The following is a 19,463-nucleotide window of genomic DNA, read 5'->3' as shown; positions in this document are numbered from 1 at the left end:
GCTGCAATCATTGTGCCACATTTTACTTGGACATGGCAACTAACATCATATCTATTCACAGGAAAGTCCGGCAACTGCCAAACTGTGTTCAGGAGATAGCTGCATAACTCAGTTGCTGAACATGATGCCCAACACTATGTGCTTGACTTCAACAACTGCTTTGCAGCCTTTGCGATATGATTTTTCCCACCAACACCAGCTGTTTTGATTTGCGCATGTGGGAACTTTCCCTACAACACATTCTTCGGTTCAAGTAATCCCTATGGCCTCAACCTTTGCTTCCCTGTCCATCTGTCTACCCTCTTTCCAGCCCGACATTCATCCTCTACCCAACCTATGAACCTGAATAGCCTTTTCACCTTCTCTCCTACTCTCCTGTCCCATCTGCAACCCCCCCCCCCCCCCCCGACTCCCTTGCACAGAATCCATATGCTGGACCTAGCCCCCCCCCCCCCCCATCCTGTTCCCACCATGCCCCTGCACAACGACACAGGCAGCACCAGCATCTTCCTCCACACCTATCCTACTATTCCTCCCCTTCCCACACCTCGTCTGCACCCCCACTACCCACCTTAGCAAGTTTGCTGCTCACCTCAGACACAATATTAGCTGGACCTTAGTGCCTGGAGATGACAGTGGCCATATGTGTGTGCAAGTCATACTCATGGGCAGTGAGCCAGTTTTATTTTAATTAATTAATTAATTAGGCTTTTTTATTTATTATTATTACTTTTTTTTACAAACAGATGAAGGACTTAACAGTTCTCTTCACTGTGCCTGTCTGCCACTCAATGCCTCCTCTATGTGGTGGATAACCATGTACCTTTTTTATTATAGCTGTTAATCCATCTTAAAATCAAGGATTAATGCAGTGTGATTTGGCAGCTCAGCAAATGAGTACCAGACTACATATCTAAATATTTCACTATAAAAATACAGCCACCAGCCACTTTTTAATGCGTTTTATTTATGCCCATATTAGCTGACATAAATAAAACGCATTAAAAAGTGGCTGGTGACTATTTTTATAGTGAAATATCATTATCCACGGCCACGGAGCTCAACAGTCAAAATAAAATTGACAAATTGTTACATATCTAAAGGTTTTGAGTTCAGTCCCAAGCACATCCTATGAGTTATTCTGACACTTTTCAATTACTTCTCCTCTGTCAATGATTCATAAATGTGAAACATGCAATTTTCACTACAATTCTGAACATATGTTACACTACACATTTCCTTATTATGTGGCTAGTAAAGTACTGTGGTTTTCAAATGAACCTTTGGGTTGTAGACAATTTTATTTTCTTTAAAGCTCAATAAATATAAAATAGGTAAATGGCCGAAGCAGTTACACTAACAACACAGCCCTTGCACTCGGCAGTACTTTCTCCCCTAGATGACATGTGGAAGCATTAATTTGGAATACTTTCCTCAGTTGTATCAATGTTTCTAAAACTAATGGTTGTGGATCCACTTTATGAGATGGTACAATTCTCTCTTATTTGGTGCTCTACAAAATAAGTGCATAAAGAACTCTGATTGGTAATAGTAAACATTGGCACACTTTAAACCTGCCACACCCTAAAACAGCAACATCAAGAGGCTCATACGAAAACTGAATGTCACCACCAACCCTACCAAATTAAAAGTTTTTCAAACTTCTAATTGAAAGATCAAGCAGAGAAGTATTGCGGCTATACGTTTTAGTTGCTCTGCTAGGATTGTTCAGATTAAGAGAAGGGCTAATTCATCATCAAACAACTGGAACCACTTAAAGTGAAACACAGTGATCGAGCTGCTTAAGAATACTGCGTTTATGTTGTTGTTGATGATGATGATGTGATCTTCAGTCCGAAGAATGGTTTGATGCAGCTCTCCACACTACTCTATCTTGCCTGAGCCTCTTCATCTCCGAATAACCACTGCAACTGACATCTTTCTGAATATGCTTACTTATTCACCCCTTTGTTTGTTTGTTTGTGTGTGTGTGTGTGTGTGTGTGTGTGTGTGTGTGTGTGTGTGTGTGTGTTTTTTAGGATAAACTCTGTGTAAGGCTGGCATTACAAGGTGGAATAGTTTGTACAGTACAACCAAACAATTACAGTAACTGTAGATCCAGTTACATAGTGCTTTGAGTTTGAAAAATGTTATGAGAGACACTGAATTTGAGTACATAAAAGAATTTATAACATCTTCACGTCCTGCTGTTGAAGTTCTGGATATACTGTAGGGCACAAAATAAGGAATTACAAACTTTTAGTTCCTCTTTGATGGCTCTATGTAAAAGGATGCAAAAACTGGAGTTAAATATTGGAGCACGCTGGCAACTTGCTATCGAGAAAGTGTTGAGAGACAATTTGCAGATTTTCTTTGCCCTTCTACACCAAAGAAAAGAGACCATGCAGGTACTGCAGCAACATCTTAACCACGATTTAAAAATAAATGGTTCACCTTCATCACTGTCCACAATCAAGAAAGGCTTACAAGAAACTTCACGCTTATAGTACCCACTGAATTGTTGCAGAAATCGGGTGGTGTCAGACAGAAAATGATGTTCTGACAGAAAAAGAAAATTGGCTTTATGATTTTGAATCAGATTCATTATGTTAGACCGAACGCAAATTTAAATTTTTGCTCAAGAAGATCACAATTTAACGTTCTGTGACTGTTATCCTGAAATGAAAACACTCTTCAGAGGATGTAACAGGCTGCTACCCTCTTATGCATCTGTAAAATCTTCCAAAATAAAATGAACTATCTGATGAAATATTTAAAAAAGAAAAGTACATCAAAAGCAACAAAATGCACATCTGTGTTATAAATGACACAGAAGTGGTGCAATAAATGTTTTTGGATTTGAAAATTATCTTTTTGTTTGTGAAACCATTTTCTTCTAAATGGTAAGTAAATATTTGTAATTCATGTTAAGTGAATAACCATTTCAATAAATATAATAGAGCGAAACATTCCACGCGGGAAAAATATATCTAAAAACAAAGATGATGAGACTTACCAAACAAAAGCGCTGGCAGGTCGATAGACATACAAACAAACAAACATACACACAAAATTCAAGCTTTCGCAACAAACGGTTGCCTCTTTCCTGATGAAGCAACCGTTTGTTGCAGAAGCTTTAATTTTGTGTGTATGTTTGTTTGTACGTCTATCGACCTGCCAGCACTTTTGTTTGGCAAGTCTCATCATCTTTGTTTTTAGATACATTTCAATAAATATCTTTATTTGTTATTCATGAACAATAATTTGTATCTTCCTCATTATCAGTCATTCGAATAAATTTTGCCCAACTCTGGATACATCCTTAAATATCAAGGAATCATCAATTTAGTACTCAAGGGAAGTATGGGGGACAAAAACTGTAGAGGAAGATCAAGAGATGAATACAGTAAGTAGGTTCAAATGCAGGTAAGTTGCAGTACTTATTCAGAGATGAAGAGGCTTGCAGAGGGTAGACTAGTGTGGATGACAACATAGGCAGCAGTAGAATTTTGCCTCTGTAAGACAAATCTTGGCCAATTATTTTGACTGTTTGTAAATTTATGGTTTTCTTAAGTGAAATTTCTTTTCGATACAATTACAGAATGAAATTTTACCAGATAGGAATAGGAAGTTTATGCTAATAGAGGTTTAGTTCAGGAGTGTGATGGAATGAGAGGCTACACTGGAGATAAAGTTCCCACCTTTGAATTAGAGAGGAGGGGGAAAAAAAAAAAAAAAAAAAAAAATAATAATAATATATACATGCTGGTTGGGAGGAACCAAGTGGCCTTGGCCTGTGCGATATAGCAGGGATTCAAGTGCCTTGAATCATGCTGGAGAACATGCTCAGCAACTAGGCACTGACTAGATGTTTGGAGGGGGACAGCTCCGTGTCCATTCACTGGTTCGGCAAATTGATTATTTATTCCATGAGGTTTTGGGATTATGGCCAGAGGATGTCTACATCTTGCTGTGATATTTTGGCTGAGGGATTTATACCATAGACTGGTGGTCCACATCACTAAGGTTACGGAAAAAATAGGTACAGAGGTGAATCAGCACAGCATGTTGTGCCAGGTAAAACAAAGCTTTGCAAAAGAGTTGGAACATCTGCAATCTCGGTTTCTGGTAATCCGTCAAGGAAGATGGCACTGCAGCCAGACAAAGTACTGGAATAATGATAACAAAACCAGTGGTTGTATTTGAATCTATGTAATTTATTTTTTGAACACTGATACTAGTTTCGACACCATTTATCTTCAAGCCTTAACAATTTTATGTGCAATGAACAGAATCGTATGCAGTGGGCCAAAAGTAACTGGATTCCATACCTCCCGTGGCAATAACATGACCAGCACGGTCAGCCAACAACTTGTCTTTCACAACCCAATAAGTCAACCACAGCCGAGCATTTTATCTCCACAGGACATTCAATAGATTATTCTGCCATGAGAATCTTGGCCACAACGAGATCCCTCTGGGATTCAGTCATTAAAAAATATGGTTTTCAGAATATCTTATTAACTGCAATGGCAGAATTCAACTGGATATGGAATCTGGTGATTTTTTCAATACCTTCCAAAAGAATACATTCTATGGCTTGTGACAATTAGTTTTATTATGTCAAAACCTGAATTTTTGCTATGTGGCTCTCAATCCAACAGAGGGTGTGCACGCACAGATGCGCCTGTGTGCCACAGATGGAGCCATATTCGAAGGAAGTGCTGAACTCAACAGAGGGTGCCCAAGCAACAGTAACTTATGTTTCAGTATAAACCTAGTGACATGAACCAGCAACTCCAATATAAAGCACACACATGACTATTGACTGAATGTTGTTAGTCTAAATATTCTGGCACATGACAACATCACCCAGCTGCTATCCTGAAACCTCACTGAATACTCATTACACATGGGAAACCTCAAAAATCACAAGTTGATGATCGTCTTAAAAATCTATGAAACCACTGACGTTATATGCTGACTGACATGTTCACTGCACATCTGTCTACCTTCGACATTGTAGAAATTATCAATGGTGGAGATCGATTAACTGGTAATGGTAGGGTGCCTGGGACGCAAGTTTTACAGCGAGAACAATTTTAGCATCAGGAATCTAGGGGTAAAGATTGTGTGGCCTCTGAATTTGATATGGTCAGCCAAGGATTTTGTCAAAGTCAAAATGGAGATGAAAGGGAATACTGGGTGGTTTGGCGAGAATATCATGGAAAGATATTTCAGATGTGACTACAGGAAGTGTTACTCCAGACAGGGTAATCTGTCGACACATTTAGGGCAGGGAGATAAAGTGAGACAAGGAGAGCTGCTTCTGGCACTTTTTGTAATTTTTAGATAGGTATAGAAGTTAAAAACCATCTTGTGCGAACAAGAAAAATCACACTAACATGGCAAATAATGAAATGCTCATTGCTTTCAATCAAGCAATGAAAAGTGGACCTGTCAAGCTGAGAACTAATGGCAATGACAAAAAATTCCTTTTGTCAATGAGTGTGTCAAAGACACTTCTCAGTGAACAACAAATCCTATTTACCAAATGCATCGCTTTGCCTTCACTTACACTACTCTACAACCAATCATTTTCCAAACAAGAATCTTGCAGAGTTGTTTGTAACAGAACGATTCAACATGCTTGTTTCAGTCGGTGAACTGTTAAATTCCCACCAATTCTTTCAAAATTTCCTGACTTTTATAGGCAAAATCATTTCCTGAGAATTCCACATTTTCTGATGATCTCCACTAGAAATAATAAAGCCCATGTGTTTCAGAAATATAACAACGTTGAAGATTCATGCACAATTTATGAGTTACAGATAGAAGCAAATAACTAGCAAATAGTACATTCATACTCTTAACAACAAAAGAATGACAACAAAACTTTTACATACACTTACCTCTTTATCTCTCTGAGCAAACTTCTCAAACATGTTGGCATAGATCTTCTTCTCTCGACTCCTCTGCTCCTTTATCTTTACATTACAAATAACAATATTATTTGCTGCAGCTTTGTTTTCTGGTTCCAGTTTTAGAACTGCTTCAAAATCTGTTTTTGCCAATTCTGGTTCACCCATTCCCAAGTATGCCTGTAGACAACAATAAAAAACTATTAACATATCCTAATGTATAATCAATATTTAGCACTGCTACACAATGCACATTAAAGCGGTATGTGTGAGTGCAGTTTTGTTTACACTCTTAGTTTTACTGCAGCTTAGTTTTATTTGTGGTTCTTCTGGATTCTATACTATAAATTTTGTGTAATTATTCAGCACACTGTTTGAAACTCTATTGCATACATCTTCATGCATTTCACTAAGAGTATCAAAAGAAGTTGAGAGTTGTCTCTGTACATTTATCCCCAAACTTAAACAAAGCACTTTCTTTTAATAAAAAGAGTTGATTCATATGATTCTGAGATAAGTAAAAAGAGCAATATCTATGACAGGCAAGGCACATAAACTTGCTAGTCATCAAGACAGGAAATGCATGTTTTGATGGCTGATATATTAATACAACTTACAGTACAACTTCTAAGTTCCGAGAACATTACTCTGTGTGTATACATATTTTACATACAAATAACAAATTCAAGTCACATACAGGACTAGGAATCTTATCAACCCAACTACCGAACAACCATTTTTGGAATCCAATGTGAACGCCAATGCCCTTATTACTGCAGTAATGTATTTATAACTAGTCTTCTGTACATAAGAGAAAAATAAGAACTGTATTTCTCCATATGAGGGTGTCCAACACCAGTTCTTACCACTCACTAGTATCACAATAGAAGATGTTACATAGTTATGGATGATAAGGCTCTTTGTCTAGTGGCCCATAGATCTTAAGAGCCATGGAGTACATATTATTGTATCATTGTGCACAACAAACCAACCTTGAATGTTTCTAAACTGTGTGAGGTTAGCCATTTTTAAAGATGTAAGTCCACCTGTGAATAATGCTTGTGCCACCGAACAAGTATTATCATCTAAACATATTACTAATTATCCTTCATTTTTGTGTGGCCACACGAGTCTCTGAAAACAGTATGATTACCTTAGCCACCAATGAACATTAACAGCTATTGTTCACCACACACAAAAACAGACTGCTGAGTAGCAAAAAGCAAACAATACCTCCATTTATCCCGACACTTAATGGAAGTGGATTCTATGTGACCTCCTTCCCCCTTTTTACAATTTCCCCAGTAAGAAGATTACCTGTGTTATCTGTAATTTACTTCAATTCATCAGGTTCCCCGAGATCATGTAAGCTACAGAAACTTTATCAAGGAATAACTCAATTGTTTGATCATGAAATGATTCACTACTTAATTCACAGAAAGCTGATAAACATATGTAAAAATAAAAATCAAAGACTATAATACAAAAGATTTGCAGCAGTATATACAATCTGTATCACCCTGTAAATAACCAGTTACCTTTAGCTTGTAACTGATTATTTTCACTCCGTGTACATAATGGGTTGGTATTAATTTGGATGCGTTTTTGAGGTCAGTTAATGGCTTTTATTTTGCGGTATAGTTTTCTCTACAGTATAAAACATTAACATATTATGTATTCATTTTCTCAAACAATGTTATCCAACAATATAACAGTGAAAAGCTCTGAATTATTGCAAGAAACTGCTGTACAGGAGAAAATGAGGGCACTATAAGAAAAATACCAATTTAGATTTTAAATCACTAGAAGTATTCCACTGTGCTGGAAAGCTTTTGAGGATGAAACATCTAGAATAGAACAACTTTTACTACAGTGGTTGAAAAAGTGTGAAGTTACTGTGACAATCAGGAAGAAGAGGAGAGTAGCAGTGGATGTAAGTGGTAGAGGGCAAGTACTAAAGACAATGAAAAGTTTCAAGTACCTGGAAGGCATAATAGGTGAAAGAGAAACGCAAGCTCATGGTTTTCTGCAGGGTGTAACAAGGCTAGCCTGGAGCAAAGATGTGCCACCAAAAAAGTTATAAATGAATGTACTATGCTTCAATACTCTCATATCCATTAAAAAAAAGTGATCAAATATCAAAGTAACAGAATAGGATTTACTAGAAAGGTTAGAGAAAGAAGTGAGTTGATGAGAGAAACATTGGAAGAGAAGCCCATGTAAGAGATTGCACGAGAAACAAGAGTAAGAGAGTATGGTCATGTTAAAAGATTGCTATCGGGGGACACTCAAAGTGGCTATATGAGGCAATAGATCTAGAGGAAGACAGACACACACATGGACTGTGTGATGAAAAGAGGACAAAACTGGGCCAGAGTGGAGACGGAACCATGGTGGGTTGCCACCGAAAAGAGGGCTGCGACCTGTACAACAAGGTGATGATGATGGTTAAAAAAGTTTCATCCAAATTCCTTTTTTGTCTGGTGTTCACTTACTGAATAGGGCAGTTCCTTTTGTTTCAATGAGTCCATATTACTAACCACAAATCTCTAGAGGTAGTGAGACTACAGGGATGCCTGAGATACAATTCTGAGATGCCTGAACAATGCCCTTCATGAATTTCATTAACTAGCACAATGGAGCGTTCCAATTGTGTTTTTATGGGCTAAGAACATACTGCATGAATGTCATGAATTGTTCCAAAATACAATACCGTACGATACAGTCATGAAAAAGTATGCAAAGTAAGCAAATTTTTGCTTTACGGATTATTCTTGCAGTAAAGATAGCAGCATTTAGTTTCTGCAGAAGATCCTGATTGTGATAATGCTAACAGGGTTTTTAATCTGTCTTTAGTATTCAAAAGTTAAAATGATATATCTCAATGTTTATTTGATCACTTTTTGACATTAAAATTTCCCTTTTAGAATATCACTGTGATAGAGACAGTATGCACTGTGTTTTGTTTCAGTCAACCTACGTCATGTGAAACAAGACCTAAAGTTATTCACTACCCAATTGGCTCAATTATTTAAATTACATTTTGCATCTATCATCACGACATGGTGTTGGTGAACACACACACACACACACACACACACACACACACACACACACAAAAGATTCTTTTTTTTATGATGATGCTCTCCTCTGACACCAAACTGTAAGTTTGATGACTTACACACATTACATTACTTTAGAAAGAAATACGTTGATCAACTGATACAATGTAGGTGCTCAGGTTTGTGTGTGTGTGTGTGTGTGTGTGTGTGTGTGTGTGTGTGTGTGTGGGCGCACGCACGCGGTTTCCCCCTTCTTCGTCCACTTGTATGCCTAGCTAGCCAAAGCGTTTCCTGAAAGCTAGTGAAGTTTTCATTCCTTTTTGGTTTGTGCTTGTTGACAACTTAAGTTTATGTTTCAAGCAAAACTCTTCATTTTTAAAGAAGTTTCCTAACCACACAGGTTACATGTTTGTTTATATGTACATGAAAATTATCCATTATGGATGTTTAAGAACCGGTGACTATATTAAACAAACAAATACAGTAACTTTTTTTGAAATACTTGTTTATTCCATAAACCAGTTTTCTAGCCTTTTCAGGCTATTTATAATTTGCTGCACTTTCCCTAGTGTTTTTTATTGCATTTATGGAAGTGATTATAAAGGAAATCAAAGAGACAGGAAATGGTGATCTCAATGCTTCAGTCTTTGGCTGATGCCATGTGTATTTACAGAGAAACCAACAGGGAAGATTAGGTGAATAGAACTCCAAGTTTAAAGAGTATCTGCTGACAGCGTAGAGGAGCAAAACAGTAGCAATGATTATGAGCAGGACACCTGTTAGGGCAACCTGATTTTAGACAGAAAGAAAATTGAATGTGTGGAAGCTTTCAATTACCTGGTATATTAAAGAAAGGAATTGCTGAACTAAATGTACATAACAGAGTAATAGCAGTATCTACATTGCCTCATGAAGTGCAGAACATTGTGTGGGACAAGGGAGTTCCTGTGAGAGCTAAACAGACCATGTGTAAAACGTATCTCTTGTCGATTATGAAACACAGTGTGAAGTACTGCGTAATTAACAAGGCAGATTTGTGCACGTTCAGGCAAGTAAAATGAATTTTCTATGATCAGCCTTGCAGAAGACTAGAAGAGAGAAAATTGGTAACAGAGATATCAGGAGAGATATGCATGTAGAAGTCAATGACGGAGAGATTGAGTACAGCATGGTTCAAGTCATGGTTTGGACATGTGAAGATGATGATGGGCAACTGCCTGACAAAACAATACTTGATGGAAATGTGCAGTAGAAAATACCAATACGACGACCCAGAAAAAGATGCCTGGATCAGATAAAGGAAGATATGGACACTATAGGAGAAAACTGGGGACAATATCAAGACAAGAAATAAAACAAGTAGAGCAAAAAGGAGGCCAATTGTTCATAAACAGCCTACCCAGCTTGCTGGCAGAATACAAAGATGACGACGACGACGATGATGATGATGGGTACTGGCTCTTGATGCTGTGGTTGGCTTTGTAATTAGTATCCACTAAGCTGCTTCCACTGAGATGCCTATCACATAGGAAGCTGCTAGGTGGAGACTAATTACAAAGCCACATATCCTGTTGTAAATCAATCTTCAGCATCAAATTATGAAATAGTCAGGTAACTTCCACATGCACCATCTGAAGATGAGCCTGAAAAGGTTTGAAAACCTGTTTACGGAATAAAGAAGTATTTCAAAAAGTGACTGGTTGCAGTTTTGTGTATTTATAATGTTTGTACACAGTTTGCAGTTTTATTGTTATATGCAATATTTTGATGCTTTGGATACAATTAAAATGAAGAAGACACTAGGAGGCACCACACAAATCCTCTGTTAACAGAATCTGTAGCCTCAGTAATGGCTGTAACTTTAAAACGAAAAGGGTTCACAAGTTTCTTCAGGTGTGCCATATCCCAGCTGAAGCTGCTCTGTGATCATTAGATCCCATAGAGCTACGAAGTTGCGGCAATGTCAATTTCTACGTTCCAGCTGCTGTTCCAAATAATCTCTGACATTTTCTGTAGGTTTACCATCAGGTGATTTAGAGAGCCAATCGAGATACAAATGATGACTGAACCATCAGTCAATTGAGACATTTACACATGCAGCCCCTTTGATCCAACTACTGCCAGCTCAGAAGAAGGGGAAGTTCACTTAGTAGTTATCCTGAAGACATATGAGCCTGTTGAAATAACCAGAATTAGTGGGCACAGGTCACAACACAAAATACCCAAGACCTACCTGCAGCTGAACTACACTCCACCATACATTGTGTTAAATGTCTAGTCGAAATGACAGTACAGTCGGCACCTCGTGTCATTTGAAAATGAGCAAAATAATGACTTATCAGAATGCACTACAATCTCCAGCCAGCTGCTGCCCAGTTCCTGTGTCATTTAGCCCAATGATGATGTTCAATTTTACATGCAGCTACAAGGAATGGCCATTTGCAAGTTATCCAATTACATGTGTCCAATACACACAATTTATTTGGAATTAGAAGGTGGATGGCGGATCAGTTTTGATAGTTACTTAGAATGCCATAACCAATAAGGTTTGAGGCTTTAACTTTTGTTTGTGTACCAAAACGATAACTAAGATAAATAGAGAGCTTTGCTTAGTGACCACTACTATTCACACATAAGTATATGCACGCTGTTTCAGGAGGAAGGTAAATATTTTAAGACACAGCCCGGAACATACAACATATGTCCAACTTTTACTTGTCAATTTTTGTTTGTTACAGAGATGAGTTTTCATTCCTTACGTTGGTACTCTTGTTCCTATGCATTTATCTATTATCATTTTTGTTTTGACGTTCAAGTTGTGATAGAGTTTACAAAACTGAGTTTCTCAACTGTGACTATGGTTTGTTAGCCAAATGTACTATATTGTTTAATAATGCAATGTAGATAATACGGTGGAGACTTCCTATGCTCATGGTGGTACATTTAAGAATGTTTACTCGCGTTTTCCCTAAACTGCCTGGGACTGGTGTGCAGCAAAGCAGCCATATTTCATTCGAGCATGCAAATAAATTGTGTGCAAAGTAGATATTACGCAGTTGACTGAACATAGTTCTTCAACAAGCTCACATAAACTTCTGCACATATTGGTGTTCCACATATGACAATATAGTGAATATCATGTATGCACAGCCTCTATCTGTATCATTGACAGTGGATTCAACACCTTACAGATGGATATGGTACAAGACTGAAATTTTGTCATTGGCTAACTGCAAAACACTGAGTAGTCACATTAATACGGCTTATTAATGAAACCACTTTCCCATATGATAGCACCAATAACACTAATAATTCAAATCTGTAGTCTATGGAAAACCCACATGCCTTTGTGGAGACATTTTTAAGAACACTTCTCTGTAAATGTGTGATGCAGTGTGATAGACAATCTGTTGATTAAGCCTGATTTTTCAGTATTCTGTATCTAGACTTTCTTGAAATGAGCAACCAGCATCATTAGAAATTAGAAGAAGTCAAAATTCCATGGATGGCTGATCAGTGGAAATGGTCATGTTTCTTGACTGACAAGTTCCCTGTATTTTACCACTTTAGATTACAATTGGTTGGGAAGGTTGAAAAGCTACTGATGGGGATGTTTTAAAATCTAAAGACTATAAAGAAAAAGGAAACACAAGAGATAAACTCATTGTTCAGATGATGAATTATGTTGCCCTCATTAAAGAACACCAAGATGATGACAGAAGAGCTACAAATGGTGTTGTCATGAGGATTTGAAATGCATTGAAGACTGAGGTAGTATTTATGAAAATCAACTTGAACTTGATCATTTGCCTTCTTTAAAAACCTTGTGGAATTATTCGTTTCAATTACATACTAACAGTTTAATCTCTATAACTTTAAATAATAATGACAATATTAGGGTAGCGCTACTCACCATATAGCAGAGATGCTGAGTCACAGATAGGCACAGTTTAAAGAATAGATTTTCTTTGCTTTTGAAGGTAGATTGTTCCATCCCTGGACTTAGTTAAACTCTTATAGGTGTGTGTGTGTGTGTGTGTGTGTGTGTGTAGGTCGTTCTTAAGTCTTAGTCAGCATAACATTATAGTTGGAAAACGGCTTTGGAAATGAAGCTGCTTCAATAACATTATTCTCTGTCAGGCAGTCAGTTACAAACACACTCAGAGCATTTGTTTTTCTTTCTTATTTTCTAGAGAGAGAGAGAGAGAGAGAGAGAGAGAGAGAGAGAGAGAGAGAGAGAGAGAGAAGGATATTCTGAAAAGTAATTATCATTCAGATGATGATTGATAATGACAATGACAGGGATTATGTTGATAACAAGTACTTTGTTAAATATTTTATGATCAATTTTAACATTATCTTAGTCTTCTTTTTTCCTCCCTCCTAAGCCAAATGAGGCAATAGTATTTATCATAGCAGTAAACAACTGAACTATTTCAAATCAATAGCTGAATTATTTCTGTACTCTGTTCATCATACGAATAAACGTGATGTAAAAAAACCACATACGATGATTGGGCAGAAGTCATAGCACATGTGCACTGCTGTTGGTACGCTCTTGGAATTAGTTCATACTTATGTATTAGATCTTTCATTACTAAGTTACATTAAATGAAACATAAAGATATTATAAAGTATTAACAGCCATCAACGTTTTTCTTAATCATGCTTCAGCTATGTAATTTTTATTTAAAAAATTGTAGACAGTCACAGTCTCTGTATTGTGCTCAGATTGTCAACCTCTTAATACAGCAGTATGAAAATGACTGAGGCTGTATCCTGCTCCGTAGTGAAACCCACATGTGAACACTGTTAAAAAGGACAACAAATAGGTTATTCTTAAGGTTTTTCATAAATTTAGAGAAAAGAAGTCAGTTTTGAAGTTTTCCAGGGGACTATATTTGATACAGTTGAGTTTCAATACACATAGGACATGTAGTGGAATCTGAAGTGTCATAGATTGATAATGTTGTGCAGTTCATGGAATGCTGATTTTGAGTTTCAACCTTGGTCAAACTTTTTTTTTTGTTAAATTTGAAATACCTACATCTCATAAATAAAATTCATCTTTTTTTTAATGAATAATGGACGTCTTCTTGTTTCTAGTTACACATTGCATGCCACTTTCCTGTTTTCATAAATTCTTAATTATCAATGTTTTATGAAAAAGGGTTGCTCACTTAAAAAAAAAAAAAAAAAAAAAAAAAAAAAAAAAAAAAAAAAAATTATGACAAAAATGAAAAACCAAATATTCTTAATCTGCACTATGTCCATTGTTTTATACCACAGACGTAGTCACACACGAACCAGAGTGATAAGTGTCTAACATGAAAAACAATCCTTTCCACAGCATTGAGCACACCATATAAATGCTGTATTTTTACATTTGCTACTGTGCCATTACAATATGAACGCAACAGAGCTGATATGGAGCCCAGTTAAGGGATTTGTCATGAGAAATAACAAGACTGTTAAGCAATCAGGCATACTGGAACTAATGCATGCAGCTTTTGCACATGTCACTGTCGAACGCTGGTGGGATACAGAATGGCACACCAGGAAAGAGGAGAAAATGCAGCGCCTGAGTGACTTCGTGGATTGTTCACTGACTCATTATCAACATAGCAGATAACAGTTTCAGAAATGAAATGGATTTATCGGTTTCGGATAAGGAAGGAGCTAAGAGATTACCAGATGACTGACTTTAATACCTTCAGTTGCTTCAGTATTAAACAACATGGTGAAATCCTTGCAGCTGCTTTTGCATCACACACAACTCACTCACAAAAATTACCCTGTTTTTAAGTTAGGAATTTTCATCACTCTTGTTTGTCATTAGAATACTATGTTAGGTGAGAATGATAACATCTTATCCTTTCTTCCAGTCACCTAAAAAGCATGCAGTAGAGTTGGAGTTTTGCAGATTATTATTTTATGCTCTTTAAAAATTAAATGACCATCTAAGCTATGTTGTTTCTCTGCAACTGGTCACATCACTGCAGGTTAGCTGGACCAGCTGACTGGCCAGTGCCGTACATGTTAAATGCACTGGTAAATGCTCGCATTACCATTCAGTTCATGTGTGTGTGAAACAGCATAAAATTTATCATTACAATTTTACTTGACTACTGGGCATAGCTTGGCTTCCACTTAATGTGGAATAAAATCCAATGAGATTCAAGCAAACGCGTAGGAATACAGGTTGTAATGTTTATATGCAGTTTATTCTTATTACGAACACAGTATACTACCAATATGTCATAAGTAAATAATTTTTTTAAAACTACTGCTAATAATATAAAATACAGTTAGTGAAATCTAGTCCTATGACCAATATATAAAGGGCACAAAGAAGAGTCAGATATTGGGCGATTACTGTAAACAACACGGGCTGCCACATACTCACATTAACATTATCAGGAACTGGCAGTTTGAAAGGGTTCTCATTGTGGCCAGCTGGTCGAATCGTGCATTCTGTGGCGTATTCACATGCAACAGTGGCTCAATGTCGAACTGTGCGGGAATGTGAGGGCAGCATTATCATCAAGTTTCCAGTCATCCACATCTAATGGCCACAATGAATGATTGCTTTGATGTGGACCAAACGCACCATAACACATTCACATGTGTGCCTGCCATTTGAGACCAAATAATGGAATCCCTGCAACATTGTGTGTCATCCCGCACAGTTATGTGGATACTAGCAGCAGGTGGACTACAGAATTACAGTTCCATGTATTTGTTGCTGTTACAACAACACAAACAACAACAACATAAAATGCTGCATTTAGTTCACCTGACTAGGAAGCACGGACTGCTGATTAATGGTACCACATTGTAATTAGCGATTAATCATGGTTTTGTATTACCCTGGATGATCTTCATCAGTGAGTATGGCAGCAACCTGGGGGGAGTTTCCATTCTTCCAATGTTTTAAAGAGGCACAGCAGTGTTACCTCTAGTGTCACAACGTGGGGGGCCATTACTTCAGGTCACGGTTGGTAGTGACCGAGTTAGCTCCGATAGCAGAACAGTACAACATGGACGTCTTGCATTCTCACGTGTAACCTATAATGCAACATTACGGTGGGATTTTTCAATAGGACAAGGCTCATCCACACACGGTTTATGTCTCTGTGAACTGTGTGAGGGATGCTGAGATATTCTTGTGACCAGCAAGATCCCTTGATATGTCACTGACAAAACACGTGGGACCAGCTCAACCGTCTACTCCATCCCAGCACCACAGAGAGGATATCGAGCATGAGTTATGTCAGCTGTGGGTCAGCCTGCCTCTGGAGAAGACACGATGGCTTCCCAACCAAACCAGTGAATTCATCCGCGCTAGAAGGGATGCAACGGCATACTGATAAGTGGACTCAGTGTCAAATTCTTTATAAATTTGACTCAATTTTGTAAGCACTTAAAAAATATCACAAACTCTCAACCTGCGAAGTTTCATTTTGCTTTCTTCTTCCTTTCTGGGTGCTTCAATTTTTTGTCAGGCAGTTTATGTAGTCAGTAGGCTTATGCCTGTGCAGCATCCACATTCTGCCTTTAAACTTCTTTAATGTCTGACTCCAAAGTTTTAATTTTGCACAAACAGGTCTCAATTGTCATGACATAATGAATTCTTGTAGCCTTACTGATGAAATTCTTCTGCAGTGTAGTCTGTAGTGAAATTGTGTTTGTCATCATCAACTGCAATGATAGTCACACTTCTTGAAGGTAAGCGATGGTGAACACATTTCTCTTCGTAAGTTTAACATATTCTTACTGGTATTTCCCTTTTATTCAGAAAACCCACCATATAGAATGACATGTTTCTTACTGCTACTTCTTCCAAATTCGTACATATTTTCTACCATAATTTTTGTTTTATCACTTTCAGATACTGAATCAGAGCTTCCAAATCTGAGTATTTAAGTTCCAAGTGTTCATTTTATGTAAGTCTTCCTTAGGCCAAACTTACTATTTGGTGAGACTTTTCAGATATTTTCATTTGTGTGAGCCCGTCTATCTTACCAGACAGCATAAAAACTGAGTTGCTGGGTTTAATAATGTATGCTCAATCTGCACTAACCTGCCCACGCCGAAATAATCCCTTCTCACTGGATGGTTGTACCTCGAGAGCTTTGTTACACTGTTCACGTGCTTCAAAGTGTTCCTCAAGCTTGAGGTAACACATGGCAAGATTTAAGTGCCCAGCCAGTAGAAGCGATTTTCGTTCTGGTTCCTTCTCTTCTTCAAAGCCTGAAATAAAATAGAGATAATATGGGCATAGTGGAACCACAAATGTTTTTACAGTGCTAAAAGATATCAAGCACAGATCAATACTGTGGGGAAAATTATTTACGAGACCACAAACCTTCATGCACTCGACAACAACAACAAAAAGAATTAGTTTATGAAATTGTTACGCACGCATTTTTATCTTGAGTAACTGTGTGCTGGACAACTGCTTTGAAGCTTAATAAACAAAAAGCACCAACCTTCTCTTACATGAAATTTTGCTTTCCATTTAGAAAAACAAGAATTTTTGTCAAACAAGCAGAAAAGTAAATTACAAAACTTTAGATAAAGGTATTCTTTCAAATTTAAAAAGCACCAACCTTCTCTTACATGAAATTTTGCTTTCCATTTAGAAAAACAAGAATTTTGGTCAAACAAGCAGAAAAGTAAATTACAAAACTTTAGATAAAGGTATTCTTTCAAATTTAACAAATTAAAATATTATTAATTTACTTTGCAACATTTAGGGACCTGGAAATTTAGCTGGCCTACTTATTTTTGGGCAAAATTAGCATCTGTGAATGATCAAACATACAGTTTCAAAAAGTTGGCATGCTATATGCCTGAAGACAAAACCGATAGCAAAATCACAGTGATTGAAGACAAAACAATAATAGAGAATAAATAGATTTTATTCTCCATAAAAGTGGAATGCTTCCTTTACTGGAAATTTCAACAGTTACACCCCCCCTCCACCCCCCCCCAAAAAAAAGAGTTTTCACTTTCCTTCTTCTTTTTGCTCTATTTAAGCTATCAACAATTGGATGTTTCTGTTGAGAAGCAGCATTTTCTCCTCCACCCAGAATCGTCAATCCCTTTTGGTGTTGTGCGGGCTGTACTCAAAATAAGGAAAGAAAACAGCGACATACAATCCAGGGCATATTGTAGTGTACAAAGCACTCAGTAATGGCTACCACACAATTCCTCATAGAGGCCTGCAGTGTCATAAACAAGGTATTTTGTTCCGACCTCTACCAGTAATTTATGCAAACTCAGTTCAAAATACCCCTCCCAATGTAAAACTGTCACATTTTTCCACATACTAGTAAATAAATGCACGTTTCTCTGTTCTAAAATGCTACATCCCACAGTCAAGTCCTACACAGCCTTACACAACACGTATCCTACAGAGCGTCCAATGGCCCACTTTTGATGTGGCACAAGAGTGTAACTTACAATTGCACCAATAAGTTGTCATGTTCTTGAATAGGTCTGTTCTTTATTTTGTAAATGTCTTCTTTCGTTTGTTCTCTTTAGATAATGGGTTGTGCCAAATGAGCAGTACTGGTAACTGAAAAATTTCTTACTGTTTTGGTATGTGTGCACAGAGGATAAAGCATTTCACGCAATCTCTTAATAAAATAGTTCATCCAGGTACAATCCACTATAAAACAGCATTTACTAGGTAAATCCTCATCTTCGATTTTCAGGCTCAATTCGCATCTACGTGAAGTCACATTTCTACATCTACATCTGAATCTACATACATACATACATACTTACTTACTTACTTACTCTGTAAGTCACAGTATTGTGCATGGCAGAGGGTACCCAGTACCACTACTAGTCATTTCCTTTCCTGTTCTACTTGCAGACAGAGCAAAGGAAAAACTAGTGTCTCTGTATGATCCCTAATTTCTCCTACCTTCATGGTTCTTATGTGAAATATACGCTAGCGGCAGCAGAATCTTTCTGCAGTCAACTTCAAATGCCCTACCAGTAACAAACCCAGCAGCCTACCTCTGAACTGCTTCAATGTCTTCCTTTAATCTGACCTGGTGGGGATCCAAAACACTCTAGCAATACTGAAAAACCAGTTGTACTAGTGTTCTACAATGTGATCTCCTTCCCTACAATTTTCCCAATAAACCGAAATCAACCATTTGCCTTCCCTACTACTGGCCTTAGGTGATTGTTCTGTTTCATATCGTTTTGCTATGTTATGCCTAGATATGTAATCTACATAACTGTGTCCAGAAGCACACTCAATGCTCTATTCAAACATTGTTTTTCTTTCTTATCGACATCAACTTACATCTTCATATATTTAGAGCAAGTTGCCATTCATCACATCAATTAGAAATTTTGTCAAAGTCATCTTGTGCCCCTCTACAATCAGTCGACAGTGACACCTTCCCATACAACACAGTTTCATCAGCAAACAGCATAACCGTTAGAACACTTATGT

At 37.4% G+C, this 19,463-nt stretch overlaps 1 protein-coding gene across 4 annotated transcripts in view; it reads right to left on the bottom strand.

Moving 5' to 3' along the window:
- Positions 1-19,463, bottom strand: part of LOC126199184 (peptidyl-prolyl cis-trans isomerase FKBP4-like) — a 118,470-nt gene that overhangs the window by 22,468 nt on the left and 76,539 nt on the right. For all 4 annotated transcript variants that reach the window (XM_049935961.1, XM_049935960.1, XM_049935959.1 and 1 more), the window contains exons 7-8: positions 17,067-17,236; positions 5,913-6,101 (exon numbers count right to left, since the gene is read on the bottom strand). In XM_049935961.1, the coding sequence (XP_049791918.1) occupies positions 5,913-6,101; positions 17,067-17,236 (359 nt within the window). The remainder of the gene's footprint in view (positions 1-5,912; positions 6,102-17,066; positions 17,237-19,463) is intronic.

The sequence above is a fragment of the Schistocerca nitens genome, chromosome 8 (assembly GCF_023898315.1).
Source record: "Schistocerca nitens isolate TAMUIC-IGC-003100 chromosome 8, iqSchNite1.1, whole genome shotgun sequence".
Lineage (NCBI taxonomy): Eukaryota > Metazoa > Arthropoda > Insecta > Orthoptera > Acrididae > Schistocerca > Schistocerca nitens.
This window is presented reverse-complemented; position numbering and strand designations above follow the sequence as displayed.